The 22909-nt window shown below is 41.5% G+C and overlaps 1 protein-coding gene across 1 annotated transcript; it reads left to right on the top strand.

The window, feature by feature from the left end:
* Positions 1-882: 882 nt before the first annotated feature.
* Positions 883-20664, top strand: LOC142666400 (ectonucleotide pyrophosphatase/phosphodiesterase family member 7-like). Its single transcript, XM_075846430.1, has 5 exons — positions 883-1132; positions 3982-4127; positions 9336-9959; positions 12491-12728; positions 20543-20664. Exons 1-5 carry the CDS (start codon positions 883-885, stop codon positions 20662-20664), a joined length of 1380 nt encoding a protein of 459 aa, XP_075702545.1.
* The last annotated feature ends 2245 nt before the right edge of the window (positions 20665-22909 follow it).

Raw genomic sequence — 22909 nt, 5'->3', positions numbered from 1 at the left:
GAAATTCTGATATGTATTAATTAGCAGCAGTAACACAAAAAACAAACACACGTAGAACAGTTGAGCCTTAGGCCATATTCACATCAACGGGTGTTAAATCGGGCGTGAAAAACGGAAGTTTTTTCATTGCCAATTTGCACCCGTGTGGGACCTGATTTCACAGATCCCTCCTAGACTTGTCTATTGAGGGATCTGGGAAAACGGGCAAAATTAAGACATGTCTTAATTTTTTCACAAGCCATTCACACGGTCCGCTACAAAACTGCCATGTGAATAGCCACATTATTTAAATGCAGCTGTGTGACGGCCGTTAAAAGAAGTCCCTTAGGCCGCATGCACACGACCTGTAATTACGGGCACGGACAGCCGGCCGTTTTTACGAGCCGTTCTCCCATTATAAAGTATAGGAGCACTTTTTTTTTCGGCAGGTTTCTACGGCACGGACACCCTTCTGTATTCATACGGGAAGGTGTCCGTCGGCCATAGAACTGAATGGGCCCGTAATTGTGGACGATTTTACAGTCGTGTGCATGGAGTCTCACACAGCCGATTAAACCTGTCGTGTGAATAAGCCCTTAGTAGTGATAAGTATTTTCTTATTATTTTGACCTTTGAGTTTAACGCAGGAAGATGTTACTCGATTATTTTAATTATAACCATATCAAAAGTTAAATCTTTATATACAACTTCATTCCGAATGTTCTTGTTTTGTAGTAATATGATAAGAGGAACATGTGAACTGTAGATGCCACCTTGTTATTGATCCCTATATGTAGTAAACATTTTCCCAGATAACATATCTGGGCAAACTTTGTTCTCACGTATTGTAAATCTCTGAACCTGGATAACACGTTCTCCAGTGATCAGTCTTTTTCAGCTTTCATGAAGATGTTGGTTTTCTGCGCAGTGATCTCCACTTTTCTGGCACTAGGTTCATCAATCCCTCTGCATCCTAGAAAGAGGGCCCCCCATAAACTTTTGCTAATCTCTTTTGATGGATTTCGTTGGGACTATGACCAAGATGTTAATACCCCCAATCTGGATATCCTGAGCAATGACGGAGTAAAAGCAGCATACATGACTCCACCATACCTAACTATCACCAGTCCTTGTCATTTCACCCTACTAACTGGTGAGTGATTAATAATAAAAAACATAATTTATTTTTTTCTGTCGACATAGCCGTATGAGATCTTATTTTTTGCGGGACTAGTCGTTTTTCATGGCACCATTTAATGTGCTGAGAAACTGAAAAAAAAATCTTTGTGGGGTGAAATGGGCAAAAAATAGCAATGCTGCCAGTTTTTTGGATATGATATGTTAATATACTTTTTTTTTGTGTCACCACTTTTACAAGAAAAAACTATTAAAAAAAAATTTGCTTTGTGTCGCCACATTCGGAGAGCCATAATTTTTTTTTTTATTTCATCGATTGAGCGGTGTGAGGGCTTTTTTTTTGCGTCACAAGCTGTCGTTTTTATTGGTACTATTTTGGGCTACATGTAACTTTTTGATCACTTCGTAATACTTTTTTTAGGGGAGCTAAGGTGACCAAAAAAACAGCAATTCTGGCGGTTTTTTGGGGTTTTTTTTCTACAGCGGTGACCGTGCGGGTTAAATAATGTTATATTGTAATAGTTTGGACTTTTACAGGGATACCAGCTATGTTAATTTTTTTGTTTTTGCGCATGGGGGAAAATGGAGAAACGTTTTTTTTTAACTCTTAGGCCGGGTGCCCGCGTACCGTAAACGCTGCGGAAATTCCACAGCATTTACAGTAGCAGCAAAGTGGATAAGATTTTGAAAATCTCATTCGCATGCTGAGGAAAAAAAATGCATCAGAAACGTTAATAAATTGACCTGCGGTGCGGAATTTAAATCTGCAGCATGTCAATTTAGGCTGCGTTTTTGTTGATTTTTCCGTTGCGTGCTTTCCCCATTGAATTCAATGGGGATGTAAGACACGCAACAGAAAGCCAACTGTTGCGACTTTTGTAGCGTATTTGCAGCAGTTATACCGCAAAAATCGCAACTACGAAAAACAAATCATACTAACCCAGAACACCATCCTTCCTGCAGTCCGGCCTCCTTGGATGACGTGTTATCCCATGTGACTGCTGCAACGTTACATGGCCTGCAACATCATCGTAGGAGGCCGGACTACACACAGAGAAGACCAAGGGGGTAGGTATAAACGGCTTTCTTCAGCAATGGAAATTTCTGTTAAAAAAAACGCACTACAATGTGGTGCGATTTTTCGGACGAAATGTTCTGCGGTTGGACACGCTGTGTGATTTTTACGCAGCGTATCCGCCCCTAATATTTTTTTTTTATATGAAAAAACCCTGTATTTAACTTTTTTTTTTACTAGTCCCCTCTAGGGGACTTGAACCAGAGATCGTTGGATTACTTGCATGATACACTGCAATACTAATCAATACATTACTGCAATACCAGTATGCCGTGTCACTGACGGTCTCCTGCCGGAGGTACGGCTTTATAGGAGTGCAAAGATGGCAGACCTGGGGGCCTTCATTAGGCCCCAGGCTGCCATGGCAACCATCGGCACCCCTCTTTCTAGCGCCTTAGATGCCACGATTGGTTAAACGGTGATCTTTGATCCTGCCCGTTGCAGCGAGGTGTCGGCTGTATTACACCGCTGACACCCGCTTAGTATGGAGGCACTCAGCCCGTGAGCGCGTACCATACTTCCCTTTAATGCTTATCACGTACATATAGTGATAATGCGTTAAGGAGTTATTGGCCTAAATGAATAAATACAAATGAATATATCACATCCAAATTAACGACCTTATTTTTATCTGCAACCCGGAAATGAGACCGATGATACGAAGTATCTACAACATTATAATATATTACTAAACAGTATTTGCAATCACTCGATAGGGTTTAATATCTAAATTACTTTACAAAGTGTTAGTCGCTTATTAGGCTGCATTCACATTACACTGAAAAAAAATGGCCAATAAAAACTAATCAACTGTTAGTTTTTCATTGCTTTATGCATGTGTGGCTCCAAATCTTCATCCATTTCCATTCTATATATATATATATATATATATCTTTTTACAGCATTCACTGTGCGGTATAAGTGACAAGTTTACTTTATTTTGGCGGTCAGTATGATTACGGCGATCCAAATTTTCTGCAGCAAGTCCACATAAACTAGAAGAATTTCCGCACTTTTTACTGCAGAAAATGTTCTGAAAGATGCAGCAATTCAGTCCACTTTCCGCAGCAGGAATTGACGAGCTGCGGTACGAAAAATATTCTTTGCATTAGTATTTATAAACCCAATAGTGCTGCTGAAGGTAATAGGATCACATAGTGGCCCCCAACAATAAATGTGCCATGCTGGTAGTGCACCTGGCAGTAAAATATAATAATGTGCTAAGCTGGTAGTGCTCTCAACAGTAAGGCCCTGTTCACACTGAGTTTTTTGCAGGCGGAAAAATTTGCAGATTTTGGCATTGAGCGCCGCGGGGAATTAAAGCAGCGAAAAAAGTCACCTCTGCCTCCCATTAATAACAATAGGAGGCCAGAGACGGAAATGCCAGAAGAAAGAGCATGTCGCTGCTTTTTACCGCCCATGGGAAAAAACATTTCCACCTCCCATTGAAATCAATGAGAGGTGATTTCCAGAGTTTATTTGGCGCTGTTTCCGAGGCGGTTTCCGCATCAAAAACAGCGCCAAAATACTCTGTGTGAACTAGCCCTTATTGTTGGGGGGAACCATAAGGGATAGTGATCCACCCAGAGTACCCTCATCAGTAATAGTGTCTCCCACAGAGATGTATGTATTTTCTGCTCCTGGAGGGATTCATATTATTAAAAATCAACAGATTTTGGTTAAAATTAAATTTCAAAATTTAGGATCGGAACTCAGAAATGCAGTTTCAAGTTTATCTAAAATTATGATATTAACAATATTTATTTCCCCTGTATACTGTTTTCATATAGGACGATACATTGAGAACCACGGTGTTATACACAACATGTACTTCAATGTCTCCAGTTTGAAAAAGGAAGGTTATCTCGCTACACAGGGCATCTCCTCCTGGTGGGATAATGGAACGCTTCCTATCTGGATTACAGCTCAGAGACAGGTAAATATGTCTTTCTGCCTGGAAATTAAATATTTTTTTGTACAAAACGTAATTCAGTTCAAAACCAAATATATTTTCTCCCCTTCACTTCTATAAATATAGATAATAGATTGATATATTGAATAGGTCTTTTTGTTAAAAAAAACAAAACCTGCGTCGTATGCACGACAATGCGTTTTCTCGTTGATGTCAATGGGAGGTTTAAAGCATGTGGTTTTGATGCGTTTTTCGGCGCGTAAAACGCATCAAATACACGCTGTGTGAACAAGGCCTAAGACTGAAGTTGACGCCTGTCCAAAGATAAAATGTTACATAGTTGATTGAAAAAAAAGACATATGTCCATTGAGTTCAACCAGGGGAGGGGAGGAAAGAATGAAGGCGAAAGTTCGATTTTAGAACTTTATTTTCCTTATTCGTCCAAAAGGCATAATTAAAAAGCTATGAACACTCTTGAAGACATTTTTTTAAATAAAAATGTGTATCCGTGTGTTTGGTGCAACTTTCTAATTAAATTTTATTTAAAACATTTTTTACTTTTTGAGATAGAGCTGCTTTGTATCCTGTAACTAGTGCTAAAACCTGTACCCATCCGGTCAGCAGGTCCGGTCTCTGACACGCATTATCGAGCTGTTACCGATCACATCTAAGTTCATAACTGATCGATAACAGGTGGATCCTTGCGTGTAAAAGTTGCACCAAAGACACTGAGATGCATTTTTATAAAAAAAAAACAAAAAACTTTTTGGTGTACATAGCCTTTGATCTGCCCTAAAAGGGGGATGTCTTGCACTCTCTATTGCTTTTCCTATTTATGTCACTTTGTCTCATGCCATTTTACCACTTCACTTCTTCTCTTGCCTTTTCTTCTGCCTTTTTAGCTTCTCCTCATGTTTAGTTTAGAGTATTGTCGCAGAGTTGGATATTGATGGCCAGATTTTCACCCCATCGTCACTCGCATTCAAATTATTTGTTTGCCACTATAATCTACACGCCAAATGCAAATAATTTACGGTTAGAAAGAAACATTTGGGGAAACTACTCTGTCCGAAAAACAAACCCTCTATTATACCTGCAGACGAGTTGAAAAGCTACCAGTCAAGCGTGTGATATTCTTCACTGAATGTCTTTGTAGCTAGATCAAGATGATGACACTGATGGTTTGAGCCACAGATCCACTTCATCCTTTTCAGAAAAGTTGATGAAAAATAATCTCCCCTTTCCACACATGATAGTTGGGGAGTCACTGGAAAAAATAATTTATTAGGAAAGGGCATAATGTGAGATGTTTTAAAGGCTATGTACATGACGATATCCAGACCCCACACCGGTCAGCTGTTCCTGCTGCCTCTGGGCACCGTATGTCCATGCCGGAAACAGATGACTCTGGTCACGTTATAAGGCTGTGCTGCAGTACTGCTCCTATTCAAGTGAATAGAAGCAGTTCTGCAGCACGGCCGCTATACAGTGTACCGAGCCATCTGCTTCCGACACCGGCCACTAAATAACATTCGGAAGCCGGAACAGATGATCGGTGCAGGGTCCTGGTGTCAGGCCCCCAACGATCATATTCTTTTTTTTATTGATACCGACTAGTGTAGTAGGAGCAGGATTATACTATGCAATGTCCCCTTTATTGCCACATTGTGTGGTATTTTGATTAAATTATTGCAAAGTGTGATTACAGCTTTAAACAAATTCCACTGGGTAGGGAGCTTGTTGGCCCTACTACTCAGGTGGAAATAAACGAGGTGGTGCTGCAAGGGTTATTTTTGTATCTGTAAGATACCTTGCATATGCATACTACAGGAGGTTGTGTTCAAACTCTATGAGCAACTACCTGATCATTGACTACCTTTTAAGCGTTGCCGCTCCAAACTTTTGGTGAGTAGCAGCGCAAAAGGATTAAAAAAAATTTGTGTCAATGAACAGTTAATTAGTCTTCAGATTGTGTTGTATTTGTTCTGTTACCAGCGTTGCTGTTCCATTCCTGGCTCAAGCAGCAGCTCGGCCAGCAACGCGGACAGAAAGCAATCTATCTCAGTGAGCAGCTAGCTGGTCACCGAGTGCGTTTTGTGTTCTCAGCGTTGCCGCTGCGGTTCTTAATTATGCGGCAATGCAGAGAGACAAACTGCCTGTTGTGTTTTATTTAGTGTTCTCAGCGTTGCCGCTGCGATACACAATTCGGCGGCAATACAGAGACAGCAGCGTCCGCTGTGTTTAGGCAAACAGACAGCCTGCCTGTTAGCAGTGAAAACTACTGGTTCGTGCAGTTGTAAGGATTGCTGGCTGTTTCAGAGTATTGGCTGTGAGTGCCGCGACGTCATGGGCACTCAGCAACACACTGGTCTCAAGTGTCGCCACTACGTCCGTTCCCTCCAGCTGTCTGGAGCGGACTTGAATTCGGCAGGATTAGTTAATTATTATTCATGGCTCCAATCTTGCCCCCGGAAGAAGCTGACTCAGCTCAGTGAAACGTACGTCGGGACATACCGACCCTGACAGTAGGGAAAGATTACAGATTACACAGGGCAAGATTGGAGCCATGAATAATAATTAACTAATCCTGCCGAATTCAAGTCCGCTCCAGACAGCTGGAGGGAACGGACGTAGTGGCGACACTTGAGACCAGTGTGTTGCTGAGTGCCCATGACGTCGCGGCACTCACAGCCAATACTCTGAAACAGCCAGCAATCCTTACAACTTCACGAACCAGTAGTTTTCACTGCTAACAGGCAGGCTGTCTGTTTGCCTAAACACAGCGTACGCTGCTGTCTCTGTATTGCCGCCGAATTGTGTATCGCAGCGGCAACGCTGAGAACACTAAATAAAACACAACAGGCAGTTTGTCTCTCTGCATTGCCGCATAATTAAGAACCGCAGCGGCAACGCTGAGAACACAAAACGCACTCGGTGACCAGCTAGCTGCTCACTGAGATAGATTGCTTTCTGTCCGCGTTGCTGGCCGAGCTGCTGCTTGAGCCAGGAATGGAACAGCAACGCTGGTAACAGAACAAATACAACACAATCTGAAGACTAATTAACTGTTCATTGACACAAAAATTTTAATCCTTTTGCGCTGCTACTCACCAAAAGTTTGGAGCGGCAACGCTTAAAAGGTAGTCAATGATCAGGCAGTTGCTCATAGAGTTTGAACACAACCTCCTGTAGTATGCATATGCAAGGTATCTTACAGATACAAAAATAACCCTTGCAGCACCACCTCGTTTATTTCCACCTGAGTAGTAGGGCCAACAAGCTCCCTACCCAGTGGAATTTGTTTAAAGCTGTAATCACACTGTGCAATAATTTAATCAAAATACCACACAATGTGGCAATAAAGGGGACATTGCATAGTATAATCCTTCTCCTACTACACTAGTCGGTATCAATAAAAAATTGAAGGCGACATTGTCCACCATGCTCTACCTTTCCTCCTCTCTCCCTATACCTACATTTTTCATGATTTAATAGGTGGTGTACACCAGAGCATGGAGGGATAAATTTAACAACTTATAATATAAATTGGAGGTCTACTCTACCAATTTCCCCAACGATCATATACTGATGGCCTATCCTGTGGATAGGTGATCAGTTTGTAAAAACTGCCCTGTGCCCGGACCTCCCCTTTAAGTAGTGTTGAAGAACTTAGCTGGGTGAGTGGAGGGCCCGTCTGCTCATGAATAAGTCTGTATGTTCTCTGGCTGTGCTGCCACACGTTACCAAGAATTTAAGAGTAAGTTCTCCAAAATGACTAAACATTAGAACATAACCAGACAGACCTCAGAAGTCTTCATATCTGTCACTACTTTATGTGGCTCTCAGTGAGGGCAGCATAACAGATGACGGGGTGCACAACCTGTGGCCCCCTGATGCGGTTGTGTACGTCCCCAACCATCAGCACACAGACGTGCTATCCCGATAGCTCAAAAATACATGACTTTCAAAAGACAGCAGCATCCTTCTAATACAGAGAACAGATTGCCATCATTAGACGGCAGCCGCGTTCTCTCTTCCCTTCACTGACCATAGATATGAACTTAGATGTGATCGGTAACAGCTCGACCCCGCTGTCATTGAACCCGTCAGTCCCGCTGACCTGACGGATACAGGTTTCAGCTCAAGATATAGGTGCTCTGTATACAGGATACAAAGCAGCTGTATCTCAAAAAGTAAAAATAATTTTTAATTTTAAAACGAATTAGAAAGTTGCATTAAAAACATTTTTACATTAAAAAAAAATTGCTTTAGAAGGTGTACATAGCCTTTAAGCCCAACACTCATTTCTCTTATACTTATGTGATAGTTTAAAAAAGGTTTCCTTTGAGTTCTCAGCATTGTCCAGCAGCTTCCGAGGTTTACAAACTTGGGCATTTGAATGGTAGCTAAAAATGTGTTGTTTCCTATCGGAGACTTTCTTTATTATTTGGGGTTACATACTGTAAGCATCATTACTTTTAGACTATACATAAGCTTTAGGGTATGTTCACACGGCTTATTTTCAGCCGTTTTTCGGGGCGTAAACGCCTCGAAAAATGGCTGAAAAAACAGAAGCTGAACGCCTCCAAACATCTGCCCATTGATTTCAATGGGAAAAACAGCATTTCGTTCCGACGGGGTGGGTTTTTTTTCGCGGCCGTTTGTAAAAAAACTCCCTGTAAAAAATAAGTGCATGTCACTTCTTGAGGCCAAAAATCTGAGGCTGTTTTCCCTTGAAAACAGCTCCGTATTTTACAGCCATTTTTTGTTTAGCGTGTAAATATAGCCTTAAGACTCTTCATACCCAAGCTTCTCATTTTATGCAGTCTTCAATCTTCATGGGCTGATCTCACAGTTCTCATTAGGTGGTATGTGGTCTTCATGACTGCATTTCGTACATCCACAATAATCCTCGCTATGTTTTTGAGGGTGTAGCACTGAAGCATTACATTTGGTATGAATGTGTTATATGTGTTTGATGGAACGGATTACGTGACGTTTCTTCATTGTTATACTGTAACTTATGTTCTGTTATATGATGTCTACCATGTTTGATTTTTTTTTAATGTATATTTCCTTGAAGTGCTCAAGGTTAAAATGCTAAGTTTTCCTTTTCAGGATAATAAAACTACATTTCAGAATTGAATTTATATTTCTTTTAAAACAAAAACCTTTACTAGATATCATTGAAAACAAAATATGTACATTAACTATAACATTATTCTTCCCAGGGTTTAAAAACTGGATCACTCTTCTTTCCTGGTGGCAACGCCACATATGGAGGTGAATCTGTGAACATTAAAAAAGTTGAAAGTATAACTCACGGCTATGGCAATGAAACAGAATGGGCTGAAAACGTAGAAACAGTGATGAAGTGGTTCATCGAGGAAGATCTTGACTTTGTGGCACTGTATTTTGGAGAACCAGATGTGACAGGACACAAATATGGACCAGATTCTCAGGAGCGTAAAGACATGGTTAGTCAAGTAGACCGAATGGTTGGACACATACGAAAACGAGTGCAGGACTATGGCTTGGAATCCAGACTCAATATTATTATCACTGCAGATCATGGTATGGCTCAAGTACAGAAAGGTTCAGATGAGATTATCCTGAAGAATCTACCAGGTTTCTCCTTTTCTGATCTTCAGTTTCATTTAGTGGATTATGGGCCATCAGGACTTCTTGTACCTAAAGAGGGAAACTTGGAAAAAGTTTATAATGCGTTGAAAGGTGCTCACCCTAAATTGCACGTCTACAAGAAAGAGGATATGCCAAATAGATTTCACTATTCAAAACATTCAAGAATCACACCATTGGTACTGTATGGGGATCCAGGATATGTCATACATGGGGTAAGTACCATGATTTTGCTTTTACATTGGATATTCTTTTATTTTTTTTTAAATGCTTTATTAATACCAGACGTACGTTACAAGAGAATATAAACATATCAAAAATGACTACATATCCAAACCACCCCCCCCCCCACCCATACCAGCACGAGAAGAAAGAAGAAAAAAAAGAAGACACGTAATAGACTATTAATTACATACATATGTCACTCTTTAATTTGCTAATTTCACCAGGATAATTGTCATACTGTACTCTACATATTTTATTCTGAATTCAGAAATCCTATATTTGGCTTGGGCCTACCTAAGAGCTCGATTACACTAGATCAAAGTATTTTAAACTTGTATGCCAGCAGGATGTACTTCCCAGTGATCGCACAGGGACAACAGCTGTACCTTAATGATTACCAGCGGGAGTGTGGCTGTGACTAACAGCTGTTGCACTAAAGCCATGGGACAAAAAATAATTCAAAAAAATAATTATTCTATTTTTTTATTACCAAAAAAAACCACAATAAATATTTTTAGTATGTGCATGAAAATTAAATGGATACTAACTTTTTTAATAACTTATGCTGATCTAATAGTATAATTGTATAAAACAGCTTGCTGTTAAATTGTAGTTGTTTTATCCATACAAATTCTGTGCGAAGTTACTGCCACTAGGTGTCTCCCTTCCCATAATATGCTGTCCACCCTCTGTTGTCAAGCATTGGCCGACCCGGGCTGCAGAAGGTGGGGGTGTGTCTCTTCACTGTCTGCTATAACTTTCTATGGAGAGGGGAGGGGGAGAAGCAGGAGGGAGCAGAGAGCATGTGATTCAGCAACACACACTGTATGTAAGTCTATTATTGGGGCAGAGGTAAATAGGGGGAGGAAGTATGAGCAGAGTGAAACACACAGGGACACTGCTGGTAAGATTTCTATGTCACCCCAGTGCTAGAGTCACAGCTACACTGCTCATTATTGCTGTATAATCTCGTCCATGCTGCTGCAGCTTCTATATGTGAGATAGATAGATAGATAGATATAGGATTCACCTCTTCTATCAGCATAACGAAGTAGCTTCTGTCCAGACAAGTATATAACAGTCACTGGTCAAAGGTACCTTGATGGCAGGCTGGTGCCGAATTACTGGAAGCTGTTTTGTGCCTTTTTCTCGGACGAGCGCGCACCCTACAGGCATAGGCCGGGAAAGGAGTAGAGACCAGACGGGCCGGTGTCCCTCAGAAGAGAGAGACACTGGCGCTGAGGACAGGTAAGCTGGTGGCCGCTGGGTTGAATGAGACCCGTGGCCGCCGGCGCTACAGTAAAGAAGCCATGATAGCAGTTAGGCTCCTCCCACTAGCTTTGAGAATTAGAGAGGGAGCCTGCAGAGGGAAAAACTGCTAAATAATGCCACATACAAGTCATATAATGGCCAGAAAGTGTTATTCCTCATATACATATATATGACAGCATATTCAGAAAAGTCACCTGAGAGGTAAGGTACGCTTTAAAGGGAACCTGTCACCAGCATTTCACCTATTGAACTTTACTTATCCCTCACTGGCAGCTGCTATCAAAAGTTCATTGCCATTATCCCCTCTCCTAAACTCCTCCTCCAACTGTAAATAACGGTCTGCAAACATTTTGCACCTTTTATCGTAATAATCCTGTGTCCCTTTGTGCGCACACACCAGAAGAGGACATCAATGCACAAGCGCGGGATTTTGTGTGCTGAGGGAAGGCGAGGAGCTGTCAATCAAAAGTAAGGAGGCGGGGTAAACTCGGAAAGACTTGAGGAATAAAGATTTGACTCTTTTCAAACGAAGATTTGACTCTTTTATGCTCATTAGCATACGGTGTGGGAACACTAAAACACTGAATACTAAAGTTTCAGAGCCGACTAAGAAGACAATTATAGGTTCTATAGAAATGATTTTTCATCCACTACCACCAGGTATTGGTGGTCTAATATGTGAAATGCTGGTGACAGGTTCCCTTTAAGGCTTGGTACACACTGTGCATTTTTTTTTGGCTTATTTTTTAATTTTGGTTGATGAACACCTGTTGAGAGACCTGGATGTTTATCTACCAAAACAAAAAACTAATGCTACAAACGCAACTCAAACGCACAGTGTGAACCCAGCCTAAGTCATTGACTCCACAGATGCATCTCTTATCCATCTGTGCTTTATAATTAGATCTAAGGCCTCTTGAACACGAACGTAATTTTTATCCGCAATTACGGATCAGTAATTGCGGATAAAAATACTGATCCTTTCATTTCTATGGGCCACGGACACCTTCCCGTATATTTAAGGGGGAAGTGTCCGGGCCGTAGAAATGACCCGCTAAAAATAAGAAATGTCCTATTTTTTGCATTAACGGATGTGCTCCTATACTTAATCACGGACCGTACACAAGGCTATGGCCGTGTGCAGGGGGCCTAACAGCTAATAATTTATGAGGATGGTACAAAAATACAAATGACCTAGTAAAAATCAAATAGGTCTTATTCTAACAATATCTTTAACTTTTATTTCCAGTTTTACAAGTTCCAATTACATAATGGTGAACATGGCTTTGATAATAACGTTATGGATATGAAAACCATATTCCGAGCTGTAGGCCCTTCATTTAAAAAGGGCCTGATGGTGGACCCTTTCGAAAGTGTTAATGTGTATGCCCTAATGTGCGAGCTGTTGGGAATCACGCCAGAGCCTCATGATGGAGACCTTGAAGTAACTAAGAACATGTTGCTGACAAACATCCAAGACGATACAGGTTTGATTACGTCCAATTTTATAATATCTTATACTATGAATGAAATGTAAGTCAAACACGTATTTTTAGATTCGATAAAATGTTTCAAATTTTTGCCCATTGCTTCGTTCTTTAATCAGAGGTATTTCCCTGTGAAGGACATTTATGACATATCATGTGGATATGTCATAAATGAGGGTCCCACCTATCTCTAGAACGGGGCCCCTAAACCCCGTTCTAGCTTTTTGTGCTCACGCTGCCCCCCGGCCACTTCCTGATTACATGGTCAGAAACAGCATGACTCGCTGAGCTACTCGGTTTTCGTAACTCCCATAGTAGTGAATGGCAGTTACGGAAGCAGCATAGCATGCGAGCTACGCTGTTTCCGTAACTACTATTCCGTTCTATTGGACAGACACAGTGTAGCTCAGCCAGTTTTGCTGTTTCCGGAACTCCCGACCATGTAATCAGGAAGTGGCCGGGAGGCAGCGTGAGCAGAAACAGCTAGAACTGGGTTTAGGGGGTCCCATTCTAGAGATAGTTGCGGGCGCCAGAGGTAGGACCCGCATCTATCTGACATTTATGACATATCCTGTGGATATGTCATAAATGTCCCTCCTGGGAAAACCCCTTTAATCCTCTGACTCTAGTATTGTAGGATATATACATAGTACGGTGTATACTACTGCACTGAGCACAAAATACCATCTAAGGCTAAGTTCACTCTTGCGTTGTATGATCGGTTACGCTGATCCGTTTTTATATCAAAATAAGGATAAAAACGGATCAGTTAAAAAGCCCATTGAAAACATTGGGATTCATAATTGCATTCGTTAGGACTTTTACTCCATTCAAAAAAACGGTTGTCTAACGGATGGGTTGTTTTTATCACTGATGTCAATGTAAAACAGATACAATCGGATTGTATTCCGTTTGCATCTGTTATTTTGATTTCTATGGGATTTTTAACTGATCCATTTTATTCTTATTGTGATTTAAAAACCGATCAGTGAACAGATTATACAGCGCTAGTGTGATCTTCACCTAAGCAGTTGTCACCCCTCTTCCCACACATAGCAAATAATGCTGAAAATCCTTTTTGAGTGTGACACCCCGTCACAGTGCAACCCTGTACTGGATATTCAAAAAAAAAAAAAAAAGAAAATCATTGCTTACAATTAAAGGGAGTCCATCACCACTTTGGCCCCCAAAGCACTGACACCACGGATAGATAAAGAGGATGCAAGTTTTATCATACCTATGATGATGATCATTCTGCAAGCCAAAATATAGAAATGTGCACATCAAAACTAAGAGATAACAACCTGTTTTAAAGTTGAAAAAAGATATATTATTTGTATAAATATGATCGTATACAAAAACACTAAAACAATAGTGCGAAAGTGCAAAAAAGTAATCACCCCATATGGCGAAGTCCTTTCATTCAGATAGCCGGTGAGTTATAATGTATTCCGGACTTGAGATCTGGAGGACTTTGGCAGAGACCTACGTGGAGGGTAAGGCCTCATGCACACGACCGTGTTTTTGCGGCTGCAATTCCCCCGAAAATCCACGGGAGAATTGCGGCCCCATTCTTTTCTATGGGGCCGTGCACACGACCGTAGTTTTTGCTGTCCGTGCACGGCCCGGGAGCCCGGACCGCAGAAAGAACGGGCATGTCTTACTACGGCCTGGTTCTGCGGTCTGGGCTCATTGAAAAGCCAGCATCCTCCCCTTTCCTATTGCATTCCCCCTGTGATGTACGGAGGTGTGTAAAGCTAGTGATAAGATGATTGGCCTACCCTGGGCAGTAAACAGCCTCCAATATGCGGACGCTATGACTGCTTTAGGCTGAATCATACTTAAACATCCAAACATAACCCCTATATAACTTACCAACCCTCGAGATCAGGACGAGGGGAAGTGTCCCCATCAAATGGCGCATCAACACTGTGCTCACCAGTTTGAGGGCGCGATCATGCGCCAGTAGCTGATTGGCCGTCACATCTCCCTACCCTAAACATTATTCGTGATACTGCATCATGCTAAGTGTGATTCAATGTAGATGATATTCAGCACGCGAACAATGGGGAGAGAGAATACCCAAACTAAGGAGTTAAAGAGGCTCTGTCACCACATTATAAGTGGCCTATCTTCTACATAATGTGATCGACGCTGTAACGTAGATCAATTTTGACAGAGTTATAACCTATTTTAGATTTATGCTAATGACTTTCTTAATAGACAACTGGGCGTGTTTTTACTTTTTGACCAAATGGGCGTTGTGGAGAGAAGTGTATGACACTGACCAATCAGCGTCATACTCTTCTCTTCATTCATTTATTCAGCACATAGTGATCTTGCTAGATCATGATGTGCAGTCACATACTCACACATTAACGTTCCTGAAGTGTCTTGAGAGTTAATAGACATCGCTTCCAGGCAGGACGCGATGTCTATTCACAATCCCGACACTTCGGTAACGTTTGTGTGGGACTTACAGCACAGCAAGCGTAATCTTGCGAGATCACGTTGTCCTGTCATTTACAGCGTGATCTCGCTTGCTGTCATTAAGTCCCACACAAACGTTACCGAAGTGTCGGGATTGTGAATAGACATCGCGTCCTGCCTGGAGGCAATGTCTATTCACTCTCAAGGCACTTCAGTAACATTAATGTGTGAGTAAGTAACAGATCACGATGTCTGAGTACATGAATGGAGAGAAGTGTATGACGCTGATTGGGCAGCGTCATACACGTCTCTTTACAACGCACACTTGGTCAAAAAGTAAAAACGTGCCCAGTTGGGCATTAAGAAAGTCATTAGCATAAATCTAAAATGGGTCATAACTCAAAATTGATCGTTTTTCTAAATAAAAACCACTGCTGTAATCTACATTACAGCGCCGATCACATTATGTAGAAGATAGGGCACTTAAAATGTGGTGACAGAGCCTCTTTAATAGTAGGGTGGGCAGCGTATAAATGGATTAGGGGGTAAGGAGGAAGGATAAATAGAGTTAATGGGGCAGAGTGGGGTGCAGTGTTGCAGTAAACTGCTAACCCACCAGCCCAAGCTCATCCAATAAATTCCAAGTATACATAAATTGACGAGCACAGGGACCAAATTTATGGAGGGGAGAGTGGTAAAGATCCTGTGATCATTTATGGAGAGTTGGCATTTAATGGCAAAGGCAATTTTAATACTTTTCAATGTAAAGCCTAACAAGTATTTTTGGTGAGGCAAAGAGGTAATAGAGGGTCGCCCAAGAGGGCTTTGGTACATATAAAAATGTCAGAAATGTGTATTCATTAGTAATTTATAGACTAACTTAGATAAAGCACGGATAATTGTCACAATCTGTGGGTATGTGGACCCACTAGGTCACACCACTGTAGCGGGGAGGCAGCTGGCCAAGCAACAGAGTACCCAATCAATACAAAGTCCAGCACAAGGGTACCTGAATAGTCCAGACAGTCGCCGTAGCTAGGCACAGATGGAACTTAGACGGCAGAGGATGGTGTAAGTCAGCAGGCGTAGTAGAGGGCACAATTCGACTCCAACACTAGAGATGGCACGGGAACAGGATACGGCTAAGGGACCATTTGCAAGACTAACATGGGAATTACAAACAACGCTCAGGCAAGGAGTGGAAGGGCGGGGCCCTTTTTATAGTCCAGGGTGATCTGGGAGTAATTAGTTAATTATTAATCGTGTGCGCACGCTGGGCCCTTTAAGGCCTGGAATGAGCTAGAGCTCGCACCCTAGTGGTCACTGCAGAACAGAACGGCCGCATGAGCTGGCCTCTCCGGGGACGAAGACGTCGGCAGGATGAGAGGGGTCTGAGGGCAATAACCGCGGCCGTTACAATAATCTAGTTATTCATTCAGGCCATTAGGTCTAACTGAGCCCATTTTGAAGATCCATCTTGATACTTTTTGTAGCACTACCCTATCCATATCCCCCCTACCTCAGTGTGCATTGTACCAGTCCTATAGCCATAAATTTAAGGCATTAGGGTCTCCACCATGCACAAGATGAACGTGCCGAGATTAGGTTTTATCCCCATCAGGTGATGTCACCTAGATGTTCAAGGATTCTTTTTTTTCCATTCTCTGGTAGTCTTCCCTATATAGTTCATTGGGCAGGGACAGGTTATTTTATATATCACATTTTTTAGAACTACAGTTATTGAAGTCCCTAATTGGACAATTTTCTCCCATGTGGACACTCCCAAAGCATTTTACCTGCTGCACTACAGGACATGCTTTGCAGTTCCCACATCTATAACAGCCATTGATGTTTCTATCTAGCCAACAGCCCTCCTTTTTTAGACTAGTGAGATGACTGTGTGAGACCCGATCCCCTATGCTTCTTCCTTTTGTGCAAGTGACCTGTGTCCATGGGGATAGCCAACATAGGTAAGATATACAGTTAGGTCCAGAATTATTTGGACAGTGACACAATCTTCATGATTTGGGCTCTTCATGAGATGCAATTGAAGTGTTGACTTTCAGGTTTAATTCAAGGGGTTGAAGAAAAATATCCTGTGAAACGTTTAGGAATTGCAACCATTTTTCTGCACAGCCTCCTCATTTCAGGGGCAATAAATAAAATGGTTTTTTTTTAATACTTTTCAGAGAATCCTTTGCAGGCAATGACTGCCTGAAGTCTGGAACCCATGGACATCACCAAACACTGGGTTTCCTCCTTTGTGATACTTTGCCAGGCCTTTACTTTTAGTTTAGTTTTGTCTTAAGCAAGTGAAATGCAGCTCGAACGGGTTGGGATCTGGTGATTGACTTGGCCATTGAAGAATATTCCACTTCTTTGCATTAAAAAACTCCTGGGTTGCTTTTGCAATATGTTTCGGGTCGTTGTCCATCTGTCCTGTGAAACGACGTCCAATCAACCTTGCTGAATGTGGTTGAATCTGAGTAGAAAGTAAATCCCTGAACACTTCAGAATTAATCCGGCTGCTTCTGTCTTCAGTCACATCATCAATAAACACTAGTGCCTTTAGCAGCCATGCATGTCCATGCCATCACACTGCCCCCACCATGCCACCACACTGCCTCCACCATGTTTAACAGGGGATGTGGTGTGCTTTGGATCATGAGCCGTTCCAAGCCTTCTCCATACTTTCTTCCTTCCATCATTCTGGTACAGGTTGATCTTAGTTTCATGCTGTTCCAGAACTGGGCTGGGTTCTTTACATGTTGTTTGGCAAAGTCTAATCTGGCCTTTCTATTTTTGAGGCTGATTAATGGTTTGCACCTTGTGGTGAACCCTCTGTATTTGCTCTCATGAAGTCTTCTCTTTATGGTACAATTAGATACTGATACACCTACACTACCGTTCAAAAGTTTAGGGTCACTTAGAAATTTCCTTATTTTTGCAAGAAAAGCACAGTTTTTTTCAATGAAGATAACATTAAATTAATCAGAAATACACTCTATACATTGTTAATGTGGTAAATGACTATTCTAGCTGCAAACGTCTGTTTTTTAATGCAATATCTACATAGGTGTATAGAGGCCCATTTCCAGCAACCATCACTCCATTGTTCTTATGGTACATTGTGTTTGCTAACTGTGTTAGAAGGCTAATGGATGATTAGAAAACACTAGAAAACCCTTGTGCAATTATGTTAGCACCGCTGTAAATAGTTTTGCTGTTTAGAGGGGCTCTACAACTGTCCGTCCTTTGAGCTACTTGAGAATCTGGAGCATTACATTTGTGGGTTTGATTAAACTCTCAAAATGGCTAGAAAAAGAGAGCTTTCATGTGAAACTCGACAGTCTATTCTTGTTCTTAGAAATGAAGGCTATTCCATGCGAAAAATTGCCAAGAAACTGAAGATTTCCTACAATGGTGTGTACTACTCCCTTCAGTGGACAGCACAAACAGGCGCTAACCAGAGTAGAAAGAGAAGTGGGAGGCCCCGCTGCAAAAGGGAGCAACAAGACAAGTACATTAGAGTTTCTAGTTTGAGAATTAGACACCTCACAGGTCCTCAACTGGCAGCTTCATTAAATAGTACCCGCAAAACGACAGTGTCATTGTCTACAGTGAAGAGGCGACTCCGGGATGCTGGCCTTCAGGGCAGAGTGGCAAAGAAAAAGCCATATCTGAGACTGGCTAATAAAAGGAAAAGATTAATATGGGCAAAAGCACACAGATATTGGACAGAGGAAGATTGGAAAAAAGTGTTATGGACAGACGAATCGAAGTTTGAGGTGTTTGGATCACACAGAAGAACATTTGTGAGACGCAGAACAACTGAAAAGATGCTGGAAGAGTGCCTGATGCCATTTGTCAAGCATGGTGGAGGTAATGTGATGGTCTTGGGTTGCTTTGCTGCTGGTAAAGTGGGAGATTTGTACAAGGTAAAAGGGATTTTGAATAAGGAAGGCTATCACTCCATTTTGCAACACAATGCCATACCCTGTGGACAGCGCTTGATTGGAGCCAATTTCATCCTACAACAGGACAATGACCCAAAGCACACCTCCAAATTATGCAAGAACTATTTAGGGAAGAAGCAGGCAGCTGGTATTCTATCTGTAATGGAGTGGCCAGCGCAGTCACCAGATCTCAACCCCATAGAGCTGTTGTGGGAGCAGCTTGACCGTATGGTACACAAGAAGTGCCCATCAAGCCAACCCAACTTGTGGGAGGGCTTTCTGGAAGCATGGGGTGAAATTTCTCCCGATTACCTCATCAAATTAACAGCTAGAATGCCAAAGGTCTGCAATGCTGTAATTGCTGCAAATGGAGCATTCTTTGACGAAAGCAAAGTTTGAAGGAGAAAATTATTATTTAAAATAAAAATCATTATTTCTAACCTCGTCAATGTCTTAACTATATTTTCTAGTCATTTTGCAACTCATTTGATAAATATAAGTGTGAGTTTTCATGGAAAACACAAAATTGTCTGGGTGACCCCAAACTTTTGAACGGTAGTGTACTTCCAGGAAAGTGTTCTTCACTTGGGGTTTTTCTTCACCATGGAAAGGATTCTGCGACCATCCACCACTGTTGTCTTCCGTGGACGTCCAGGCCATCACCAGTGCGCTCTTTTTTTTTTTTTTCGGGAATGTACCAAACTGTTGATTTGGCCACTCCTAACATTTCTTCATTTTTTTTTTCAGCATAACGATGGTCTGTTTCACTTGCATTGAGAGCTCATTTGACCTTATGTTGTGGGTTCACAGCAACAGCTTCCAAATGCAAATGTAACACCTGGAATCAACTCCAGACCTTTTACCTGCTTAATTGATGCATTAACGAGGGAATAGCCCATGCAGCCCATTAAATAGCTTTTGAGATAATTGTCCTATTACCTTTGGTCCCTTGAATAAGAGGCAGCTACATATTAAAGAGCTGTAATTCCTAAACCTTTCCTCAAATTAGGATGTGAATACCCTCAAATTAAAGCTGAGAGTCTGCACTTTAAGCCCATAATGATTATATAACTGTATATTCAATATGTTTTGGTAAACAGCTAAAATGCCAAAACTTGTGTCACTGTCCAAATAATTCTGGACATAACTGTATCTCGAATTCTCTTCACCTATCTAGCGGGGTTTGCCGTTTGAGTGGCCAAAAGTGGTGAGACTATATTAAACCTGTAGTCTGCATATATTTTTTTTTCCTGCTTTTCCATCACACTAAACATAGACTCAAAATAAACACGTCTGGATATGGCCTTTTGTATTTGTCTCATGGTATGTACATCGCCTGCCACAGTCTGTTATGTTCAAAGTAATAGTTAGGACACGAGTCATTTTATAATTACAATAAAAAAAAATCATGCTCTATTTTTCTTTCAGGCTCTGAAGTGGATGTGATTTTCCAGGCTACAATAGGACTTTCTGCTGTAGTTGGAGTTCTTCTAATTGCTTTTATCATAACAATAATTGTCACGGCTGTTAAAAGGAAGAGAAAAGCATGAACATAAGGCACCGTGCGGAGCCAAGAGGATGATAAGTATAAACATCACATAATTATATTATTTAAATATTTTATCATAATGTATGTGCGGAATACCAGGTGGGGTTTAGATTTATTCTAAATTCATTTAGTGGAAAACTAAACCTTAATAGCTAAGCTCCTATACCATCTTCTAATTTGCAGTAAGGCCCCATGCACACAAACGTATTTTTGCTGCCGCAATTCACCCGCAAATCTGTGGGTCAATTGCGACCCCATTCATTTCAATGGGCCCATGCACACAACCGTGGTTTACACGGTCTGCATGGTCCAGGCTCATAGAAATTAATGCATGCGGCCATGTGCATGGCCCACGATTTGCGGGCGGCTCACGGGTGACACTCCGCGGCTGCCCGAGCTGCAAATCATGGCTGTGCACAACACTACGGTCGTGTGAATGAGGCCTAAGTCAGCTACGACTGAAATAACTGTTGGAGCTTCAGGCAATCTTTATTCAGAGAATAATCTAAGAGGTGGAGAGTCTATGATTTTGAATACACGTATTTGGTAGCATGTTTGTAGAGGATACAACTAACTGCAAACTGGAGTTCTATTCCATATTTAATCCTGCCATTGAAAACAAAAATGTAGCTTTTTTTAACTTTCTACACCAGTACTTGCCTATTTCCTCACATCTACTGTAGTTTGCTTATTTTCAGAAATTCATATAATTAATTTACTCACACAACCTTTGTTTTCATGGACAAACTATCATCTATCAAGCATTCATTGGTTACACCCAGACAATGTTTATTCTGTCTTACGATGAGGCTACATGGGGACTTTTTCTAGTGCGACTTTCAAATTTTAACACTTGAACTGCAGCTGATATCTAGGGGATGCATGCAACTCAATTCCCTCTTGTAGAATGCAGCTGTTGCTCGACAATTAATTTAATTTGAGTCGTGCTACAAAAAGATGCAGTGTATCCCTAGCCTTAGGGTACTATTATATGACCTGATGTGGGCCGAGTAAACGAGCGTCGATCAACGAGGCAGCCTATTGATCGGTGCTCGTTTGCTCCTTTTACACGAAGCAACGATTGGACATGTATAGGGATGAGTTCTTGTTATTCCGATCACTCGTCCCTGTACATTTTCATCATGTTGGCAGAGCATCGCCATGAGTAAGGACATAGTATCTGTCCGAAACGCGTAGGCATAATTGAATACAGCTAACCACCCTTGCATCTGAGTCATATATTTTTTAAAGAAGTTTTGAAATAAAATTGGAACCGTGTTTCCTTTTAAAATACCTTGTGTTGGATCACTGGTTTCTCTTTTGTCTCTTATAGGGATGAGTGCTCGTTATTCCGATCACACGTCCCTGTACATTTTCATCATGTTGGCAGAGCATCTCCCTGATTAAACAGGGAGATGTGCTGCCGAAAAGGATGATTTTTAATACTGCATAAATTATACAATTAGCCGATGAACGAGCGAGTACGATCGGCTGATCATTGCCCTGAATACCCAGGGCAATGATTGGGAACGATTGTTCATACGAACGCTCGTTTGCCTGATCATTGAGCCGTGTAATAGGGCCTTTAATCTCACATTTCTGGAAAGACTGATATAGTCCCACTTAGCCATTCATAAAAAAAAAAAAAGGCCTTGTAAATAGCCCTATAGACGTATATTGATTTTAATGCAGCCGTGTGACGGTCCGTGAGCCCGCTCCATACGCCACACTCCCCCACCTGACCTGTGCTGTATATATACGGCGGATGTTGGGAAGGGCTTAAAGGGAACCTGTCACATTGAAAATGCAGTCCAATCTGCGGGCAGCATGTTATAGAGCTGAGCAGAATGATTTATCATTTTGTGGGAAAAGGTTCAGTATAACCTGTCATTTATTCATTTAAACCTCTGCTCATTTTTGGCTTAGGAGTCCAGTAGGCGGTCCTATTCAGTGATTAACAGGCTTCCCTGTATGTGTGGGACTACAGAGATAGCTGTCAATCAGTAATTAGGATCGCCTTTCATACAATTGTTAAAATCGCATCCACTTTGCTGCTACTTTAATACACTGGGTAATTTTCGCAGTATTTACGCCATGTGTATACTTAGAATAAATGTTCAGAAACCATCTCAGCCACCAAACAACCAATCTAGTGTAAAACAATAGATAGAACAAGAAGGGGGATGCAGCTACAGTAACCATCCATCAGTGTGTCTGTAAAGCAGCACTTGGGGAGACACCTAATC

The sequence above is a fragment of the Rhinoderma darwinii genome, chromosome 13 (assembly GCF_050947455.1).
Source record: "Rhinoderma darwinii isolate aRhiDar2 chromosome 13, aRhiDar2.hap1, whole genome shotgun sequence".
NCBI classification, from domain to species: domain Eukaryota; kingdom Metazoa; phylum Chordata; class Amphibia; order Anura; family Rhinodermatidae; genus Rhinoderma; species Rhinoderma darwinii.
This window is presented reverse-complemented; position numbering and strand designations above follow the sequence as displayed.